The 9,196-nt window shown below is 45.3% G+C and overlaps 1 protein-coding gene across 2 annotated transcripts; it reads left to right on the forward strand.

Moving 5' to 3' along the window:
* The first annotated feature begins 91 nt into the window (after positions 1 to 91).
* IRF2BP2 (interferon regulatory factor 2 binding protein 2) lies at positions 92 to 5,420 on the forward strand. Of its 2 annotated transcripts, none has more exons than XM_040242718.1 (2): positions 92 to 1,218; positions 1,809 to 5,420. In XM_040242718.1, the coding sequence occupies exons 1-2, from the start codon at positions 168 to 170 to the stop codon at positions 2,522 to 2,524; spliced, it is 1,767 nt and encodes a 588-aa protein (XP_040098652.1). In that variant the 5' UTR covers positions 92 to 167; the 3' UTR covers positions 2,525 to 5,420. The 2 variants fall into 2 exon arrangements, with proteins under 2 accessions (XP_040098652.1, XP_040098653.1); XM_040242719.1 differs by having other exon boundaries at positions 92 to 1,170.
* The last annotated feature ends 3,776 nt before the right edge of the window (positions 5,421 to 9,196 follow it).

The raw sequence follows: 9,196 nt of genomic DNA on the forward strand, positions 1-9,196 counted from the left end.
CGCGGGCTTTGCCGCCGCCGCCGCCGCCTCTGCGGCCGCCGCCGCCGCTGGTGGGGGAGACGCGGGGTTGGGGGGGGAGGAGGGCGCGCGTGGTGCCGGCGGGTAGCGGCGGCGCCCCCTCCTCCTCCGCCTCCTCCTCCTCCTCCGGCGCCGCGGGCTCCTCGGACATGGCCGCGGCTGTGGCGGTGGCCGCCGCGTCTCGGCGGCAGTCGTGCTACCTGTGTGACCTGCCCCGCATGCCCTGGGCCATGATCTGGGACTTCACCGAGCCCGTGTGCCGCGGCTGCGTCAACTACGAGGGCGCCGACCGCGTCGAGTTCGTCATCGAGACGGCGCGGCAGCTCAAGCGGGCGCACGGCTGCTTCCCGGAGGGCCGCTCCCCGCCCGGCGCCGCGGCCCCGGCCGCCGCTAAGCCGCCGCCGCTCTCGGCCAAGGACCTTCTCCTGCAGCAGCAGCAGCAGCTCGGCCACGGCGGCCCTGAGGCCGCCCCGCGCGCTCCTCAGGCCTTGGAGCGCTACCCTCTGGCGGCCGCCGCAGCCGAGAGGCCCCCGCGCCTGGGCTCCGACTTCGGCGGCAGCCGCCCGGCCGCCGCCCTGGCCCAGCCGCCGACGCCGCAGCCGCCGCCTGTGAACGGCATCCTGGTGCCCAACGGTTTCTCCAAGCTGGAGGAGCCGCCGGAGCTGAACCGCCAGAGCCCGAACCCGCGGCGCGGCCACGCCGTGCCGCCCACCCTGGTGCCGCTCATGAACGGCTCGGCCACACCGCTGCCTGCCGCGCTCGGCCTGGGCGGCCGCGCCGCCGCCTCGCTGGCCGCGGTGTCCGGGGCCGCGGCCGCCGGCCTGGGCTCGGCGCAGCCCGCCGAGATGGGCGCCCACAAGCGGCCGGCCTCCGTGTCGAGCAGCGCGGCCGCGGAGCACGAGCAGCGCGAGGCGGCGGCCAAGGAGAAGCAGCCGCCGGCGGCCTCGCACCGCGGCCCGGCCGACAGCTTGTCCACCGCGGCCGGGGCGGCCGAGCTGGGCAGCGAGGGCGCAGGCAAAGGCCGCGGGCCGGGCGAGCAGGACTGGGTCAACCGGCCCAAGACCGTGCGAGACACGCTGCTGGCGCTGCACCAGCACGGCCACTCGGCGCCCTTCGAGAGCAAGTTTAAGAAGGAGCCGGCCCTGACTGCAGGCAGGTTGTTGGGTTTCGAGGCCAACGGGGCCAACGGGTCTAAAGCAGGTAGGGGCGGCTGTGGAGTGAGGGGGTCTAGGGGCGAAGCTGGGCCTGAGAGCTGAGGAGGGGGTGTTCTTCCTATTGGCCATTCTCCCCCGGCCCAGAAATAGCAAACGTCCAACTTCCTGATCTGCTTGAGGCGGAACCAGTGCTTAGTGGCAACGTGTTCCTCTGCTGAAGCAGCATAACAGAGATGAGTCAGATGGACCGATAGGCAGCGACACAGGGCTTTCCTTTCCCAGCACATTCCTGGATGCGAGCATGAGGGCACCAATCACCTTTTAACCTGAGGGGGGGGGGGCACTGGGGGGCGTTAACTCATGTGCACCGCGCAGCCTGGGTACTTGCAGGCCTGTGGAAGAACAGGCAGTGTTCTTTCCGTGCCCTTTTTTTTTTTAAACTGCTAGACTGCCTCAGAGCCTTCTCAGTCTAAGTGGTTTAAGTTGCACGTGCTCTTGAAACTTGGTTTTTCTGTACCAACTTTGGAGAATAGAAATTCTTCAGAGGGTTGTGTTGTGTGTTAGTGAAAGAAAGATCTTTTTTAGTGCACGTTCATTTATTCCTTTTTTTCCTCTTTTCTGTCTTTGTTCTTCCAGTTGCAAGAACAGCAAGGAAAAGGAAGCCTTCTCCTGAGCCAGAAGGTGAAGTTGGGCCCCCTAAGATCAATGGAGAGGCCCAGCCGTGGCTCTCTACGTCCACAGAAGGGCTCAAGATCCCCATTACTCCTACATCCTCTTTTGTGTCGCCACCACCACCCACTGCCTCACCTCATTCCAACCGGACCACACCGCCCGAAGCGGCCCAGAACGGCCAGTCCCCCATGGCAGCCCTGATCTTAGTAGCAGACAATGCAGGGGGCAGTCATGCCTCGAAAGATGCCAACCAGGTGCACTCCACCACCAGACGGAACAGCAGCAGTCCACCCTCTCCGTCCTCTATGAACCAAAGAAGGCTGGGCCCCCGCGAGGTGGGGGGCCAGGGGGCAGGCGGCGCCGGAGGACTGGAGCCGGTGCACCCCGCCAGCCTCCCGGACTCCTCTCTGGCCGCCAGCGCCCCACTGTGCTGCACCCTCTGCCATGAGCGGCTGGAGGACACCCACTTTGTGCAGTGCCCTTCTGTTCCTTCGCACAAGTTCTGCTTCCCCTGCTCCAGACAAAGCATCAAACAGCAGGGAGCTAGTGGAGAGGTCTATTGTCCCAGTGGGGAAAAATGCCCTCTTGTGGGCTCCAATGTCCCCTGGGCCTTCATGCAAGGGGAGATTGCAACCATCCTTGCTGGAGATGTGAAAGTGAAAAAAGAGAGAGACTCGTGACTTTCCGGTTTCAGAAAAACCCAATGATTAATCTTAACTAAAACTGCTTGAATTGTATATATATCTCCACATATATATATATATCCAAGACAAGGGAAATGTAGACTTCATAAACATGGCTGTATAATTTTGATTTTTTTGAATACATGTGTTTCTATTTTTTTTTTGACGACAAAAGGTATGTACTTATAAAAGCATTTTCTTCTTTTGTTAACGTTATTAGCATATCTTTGTGCTTTATTATCCTGGTGACAGTTACCGTTCAATGTAGGCTGTGACTTGCGCTGCTTTTATAGAGCACTTGGCAAAGCAGAAACGCTTCTAGCTGTATTTGTATGCACTTATTTTAAAAAGAAAAAAAAAAGCCAAATACATTTTCTGACATTGTAAGATTGCCTTACTGTCTGTTGTTATTTACTGCTGGCCCCTTTCTCAGGCTGGAGGCCAATTGGTGGAGAAGGAAAGGAAATGAGGAAAGGGGCAGTGTTGTGAAGTGGGCATGCCACTGAAAAATGTCACCAAGTTCCCCCCAAACATTGCCCTTTTAGAGTAGCAGGAAATCGATTGTGAATCTTTCTCGATTTTGTTCTTAAAGTTCAGTTGTTAGGTTATTGATGACTGCCTGAGAGTTGCTGCTGAGAGATTTTCAGGACTGGGGGGGGGGGTTTTTTTGGGGGGGTGGGTGGGTGATTTTTTTTTTTTTTTTAAGGCAGAGTTGACCACTGTTCACTGCCCATGTGATCAGTTGTAAGATGACAATGCTGCATGCTAGTTGGTTACATAATACACAATCCAGTGACTCAAGACAAGTGATAACGGTTGTTGGTGGGGACAAGATGGCACTGCCATCTTTGCATGGAGCCTGGCTCTGCAGCGCCACTTGATCTTTTGAAACCCCCTGGAGCTCTGTCTGTCGTTGCTGTGGTCGTTTCCTTTGAAAAGAATTGAAAAGAAGTTACAGTCCAGGTGAACTGGAGATTGTGGGATTGGTTTCGTTTCCGTTTTGTGTTTTGTCGTTTTATCATTTACCTGTAGCGCTATTGCTGTCGATGTGATCACCTACACCCTGTTCCTAGTGAGTGCTAAATACAGTATGGTACAATGACAGTAACAGCGTAGGGTGCTGCCAGGACTGCCCGTGGGCATATCAGTGACAGCCCAGATGGGGGTGGAGGAAACCTGTAATTTCTTTCTCACATGTGTTTGAAATACCAAGTGAATAATACTGTTCTTCTGGACAAAAAATGATAAACTAGCGAAAATTAAAGAGTTTTACATGATAGACAGGCCCCACCTCTCAAACTATTTTTAGAAGCCTTTTGTAAACTAATTTCTTTTGATCACTATTTTGCATCAGTAAAATGATTTTTTTAAACCAATAAATCATCAGTTATTAGAAATAGTTGTCTCACAGTGATACTGGTTTTTCTTTTGTGCTGTTATGATTTAACATTGACAGGAACACTACTTTAAATCCTTTTATGTTCAGGTGTTTGTAACTTGGCCCTATAATTAGGTTGAATCATGGCTTTGAGCTCTACAACTTCTGTGTATGGTTCACAACCGAGCTTTTAATTTGAAAATACAGATTGTTACCCACTTTGGATTAACTTTTTCAGTTGTGTTTTTGTCTTTCTTTTTTAAATTGCTCAAATATTTTTTAATGGTCGAGTTATTAACACTTGAAAATCAGATACTGCACCAAATACAGTATTTTTTTCATGGTGTTTTTAATGAGTGCACCTATTATTAATGCTGTGCAAATTCATGTTACCGGTCATTGTTATATTACAAACAGACTTGCATGATTAACCAGTTTGTTGTTACACTTTTTTAAAAAAATTGGAATATCTATGACTCAGATCTGACTGGTTTCTCTTATGTAAATGCACACATGCAGAAACACAGTCGCTTTTACATGCCCATAAAGACATTTGTAAAGAATTCAATTTATTATGGTCTGTTGTATAAATGTGTATCTAGGCACTTTACTATAAACTGGAGTTTGACCTCATAGACGTTACAAGTTGATCAGTCATTTGACCCAATTTGTGGTAGCTATCTGTATGTTTTGCAATCGTTATACAGATAAGCTTTCCAAAAGATTAATAAAGAACCATCCTGCTGTTTTGAATAAGTCTCTCCAGCTGTGGAAAAGACAACCTATGGTTTCTCTGCGCTGGTGTTCAAGAGGGAGAATTTAAACAGCTTTAAAGGGCTGCATGTTGAGTTTACTCCTATTAAAAAATAAGAGTCTGACTGGCCCTTGGGTGGCCTTATAGAAGGCTTGCAGCTGGAAAAGTGTTGGTCTGGGTTATTTCTCTGGCATTCTCTGAAGTTAAAAAGTTAGCACTGGGACATGGGTTTGATTCTTTGTTGTACTGATGACAGTGCAGAGATTCTCCACAGCTGGATAAAGATGTCAGAAAGCTACTTACTGTACGTGGGCAGTATCAGATTTCAAATCCTAATATTTCAGCTGTGCTTTTAATACTCAAAATATTAGGGGATGGGGTGTTGAAGCTTTCCCCTTTTTTGCTTTAACAATTTATAGAATTTAACAGATGTACTGTCTTTCATGTGGCCTCACATTAAAAGTTATAAGAACGTACACATGGTTTACAACTTTATTACTAGATACCTTTCCTTGGCCACCAAGTATTTTAAAAGTGTGCCACCTTTTAACCTTTACTTTTTTTTTTAAGTTGAAGGTGATACTTTTTCTATATATGATGAAACTCATGTCAACTAAAGTGAGTGTAATCTCAGATATCAACATTATTTTAAAATCACGCTATGGAAATATCACCTGCATTCTGTCATTTGTCAGATTTACAGTACTTTTTTTTTTCTTTAACTTTTAGCATTAAATAAAAATAAAATTGGGAGCACTGAACATTTTCTGAGGCCTTTTTTAATTGTTTAAAGTAAGCTTAGAGTGGCTCTTGTTTTAATCACCAGTGGCAATGTGACCAGAGGATGTGTGGGTTTGGGGTTGGGGTTTGACTGAACCAGCAGGAGAAAGGGAGGAGATAAAAGACATGGAACAAAAAGGCAACTGATGGAAGGCGGAAGAAAGTGCTAGGGACTGGGGAAAGGGCAACTGGATAGGGGAAGCAGATAAAGAGAAGAGCTGAACAAAGTACAGCCAGAAAAGCACTTGTTTACTTTTCAACTTGCAGTTCAGCCAGCCATTCTGCAATAGTAGATTGGAAAGAGAAGATAGTGACGACATTGAAAAGATTGTCAAGACACAGAGTTGCTCGCTGGGAAGCAGTGGAAGAAAACAGCGATGTTGGGCCAGAGAAAATTCACTGCAGATGAAAGAAAAAAGCCTACCTTTTGGAAAGCTTTAGAATAAAGTCACGAGCCAAAGCCATGTGTGAGCTTTATTGATGCTCTGAAACCTAAATTTATAAATGGAGATAAAAGGTGGAAAGCACCGAGATAAAGATATTTTTAACAAACTCCTGTCTAATTATCACATAGTAAGAAATTTCCTAGATGTTTGCAGCTTTTACTCTTCTTATTAACGGCTTGGCAGACTTCTCTACAAAAGGAACTTGTGAAACTTACTACAGTGTTTAAGATCAGGTACACATAGACTTACTATATGTTTTAAATTAAACAGCAACAGTTAATGCATAGTTAGAGGTGGCCCAGTAACTTCAGGAGTCCAAGACTATATGCATTTTAATGAATTTTTAATTAGCCTGTTTAAGGGCATTTTTAAGAAACAGTATCCTTAATAACATTTCTAGATTATAATACACAATGTGATGTTCCATTTAATAAGCTTAAAAGAACTGCTAAACTATTAAGTCTTCTTAAAGGTGCTAAATTTTATTTTCAGTGAAACTGAAAATAGTGCAGCTTGCAGAAGTCATTTTTATAATCTGAAAAGCTCCTCCCAAAGTAAACTGATGATTGCATTGTTTCGTTTTTTTAAAAAAACACCAATCTGACCCCTTGATGTGGCAGATGTCTTTGTTTATTCCCCAAAGCTGGGAAAAAATTGAAGGGAAAACATGGAGCTCCTTTTAATTCCTAGACTTTTTAAGTCCCCCCATTACTCAAAGTTGTTTTACATATGATTTATAGATGGTTTTATTTGGTTAGTGAAGAGTAGAATGTTTCTCTTCCTGATTCCAAAGTGTATACGTGGAATCATTCAGAAAAATGTTCAGTCGTGTGTAGCCACTGGAAGTACTGAGTCACCCTTATTTGCTTGCCTTTTCTTCATAGGGAACAGTGAGAGGACACGCCTTTCCTCTGTCACAGACCAAGGGCAGAGGCACCAATGAATGGAATACAGATTCACCTACTTCATCATCTGGGGTTCTAGAAATGGGGGTGGGGGGCGGTGAGGTGGGAGTGGGGATGTTGTTTAACTCCTTCAGTGCCACTGCTTAGGCCTCTGACAGCAATAGTATTGATTACAATACAACTGGTTAGAATTCAATAAAAATTATGGGTGTAACTTCTCAGATTGTCAACTATCTAGATCTTTTGCTGCAGTTTCTGTTAATAGCCTGCATTTTCCTCAAATGTTAGGAACCCCACACAGGCATTTAAAAGGCACAAAAATACACAAAAAATCAATTGGTAAATTAAGGAGTTGGAAGATAGACAATGACTGGATTTATGGATTATCTGTGGCTTTCTCTTATAAATCCTCAGATAAGACCATAATTAGGGATAGCCACACTATCCCAGTTTACCATTAACAAAATCATTTATACTCAATTTAATGGTGAAGTTTAATTCATCAGTGTTACTTGTTCCTTCCCAATGTCAATACAACTTAAAGTGCTTGATTTAATTTGAGGTACAACTTAAAAAAAAATTATAGAATACGAAATCTACAGATGTAGATTTCACTGGTCTTTATCACAGGATGTTGTGCACTTCTCTGAGGGGCTGAGCAGCACCAATCCATGCAAGTTACAATAAAGGTACTTCAGGGCAAAAGTATACTGTAGGCAGATCATCTGGACATTGGGTCTAAAAGCTGTTCTTTTAATCTGAAAAACAATGGGAGTAAAGTCTCCTCAATAGAACAATCCTATTAGAATGGCATTAACAGTTTCTACTATAATAAAAACTTAAACACTGCTTTAAAAAGAAAATGTAGAATAGCCCTTTAAAACTCAAAACCATAGTATAGGAACTCTTCAGTGCACGTAAAATTTATCACGAAAGTCATCCCTGAAAATCCTTTTAGGAGATGATTTTTCTCCTAGATCAGACAAGGTCTGGAGACTAGACTACAGGATTTCTAGTTTCAATTGCAAGCATCAATGTACTGGCTGATCTCATCCTTTGAATAGACTTTAGAAGCTAGATCGCATAATCTAAAGAGTCTTCTCCAGCAATTCGACAGAAGCTCTTGATACTGAGATAATACATCCCGAATAGAGTAATATGTCACATTTCAGTGTTTCTAAATATAGTTTATATTTGCGGGAAATGAACTGTGTTATATAATCTGTAGATCTCACTACTTACCACTTTTACTTAGCAATTGCTATTTCATTCATTGTATCATTACCATCTGGTAAAGTTCAGATGCCCATGAAGTGACTGTGGCATCTTGTGCAACACAAGTCATATTTTGCTGTGTACTCAGGTAGCAACTTTAGCAGACAAATATTTGGGTCGTATATTTCTCTGCCATTTAGAAAACAGTTTTCCTGTGACAGTGCAAGCAGAATATTTTGCACTGTAAATGTGGTGATCTCGCCAAGAAAAACAAAAATCCTGAGACATTTCCCCGGAGCGAAGGCCCTAAATTTATTTTAATGTATGGAAAGTTTTTGTAACTCAAATTACTTTTATTATTTTTAACTCAAATTATTTTTAAGCTCAAAATCACTGAGCTTTATTTTCCTTTATCGTAGGATGTTAAAATATTAAACCGTACCAGTGAGAGTTGTGCAGAGAAGTGAAACGTAGGAGTAAGGATTGTCTAGGACTTGAATAAATCAGCATTTCTTTACACACAGCCTTGGCCTTGGGCCCTTCATGTTCTCTACAGCGTGAGAGAGCTGCAAAGTAGAAAGAGGCTGTGGCATGCCTTAACCCACGTTGTTACTCCAGCCTCCAAACAGCAATTTGATTAGCTTTTTTTCAGTGATAAAAGATAAAGATTTATTGTAACCCCCATACAACTGAAATCAGAATTTCACAGGAGGGTCACAGTCATTAGGGAAGTTTTGGAATACTATTGTCTTAACAAGCACCATATGGGCTGTCGCTGTTATTATTTAACACCTATTAAGGAGGCACATCATTCTAGGCTTTGAACAGCTGAGAGGCCATAGCCCCCACCGTCCTTGGAGCTTCGAGTCGATGCCGCAGGTAGGGTGCGTGTTTTCTGGATGAAGGGCACGTACCGACAAGACTTAACGGTGAGTTGGTTTCTTTCCAGGAGTTGGAAAGTATAGTCAGAGCTAAATTCTTCTATAGAGAACCGACTCTCTTCCGGAGCTTACATCCTGAACTTTGGTGGAATTCTGATATAGGAACACAAGCCTATATTCAAGGCGCTTTAATTAGGTCCAACGGGCAGCCATCACGCACGAAAGGGGCCACGGGACACCATTTTCTTCATACAAATCAAGAGGCCGGTTGAAAATATGGGAGCTAGGTCGTAACTGTCAAACTGTAGAT

The sequence above is a fragment of the Oryx dammah genome, unplaced genomic scaffold (genome assembly GCF_014754425.2).
Source record: "Oryx dammah isolate SB20612 unplaced genomic scaffold, SCBI_Odam_1.1 HiC_scaffold_6, whole genome shotgun sequence".
Lineage (NCBI taxonomy): Eukaryota > Metazoa > Chordata > Mammalia > Artiodactyla > Bovidae > Oryx > Oryx dammah.

Excerpts from the sequence above, each read along its gene's own strand:
- IRF2BP2 (XM_040242718.1), top strand. The coding sequence starts at position 168 with ATGGCCGCGGCTGTGGCGGTGGCCGCCGCGTCTCGGCGGCAGTCGTGC. Across the intron at positions 1,219-1,808 it reads GGCCAACGGGTCTAAAGCAG|TTGCAAGAACAGCAAGGAAA; the intron begins GTAGGGGCGGCT and ends TTGTTCTTCCAG.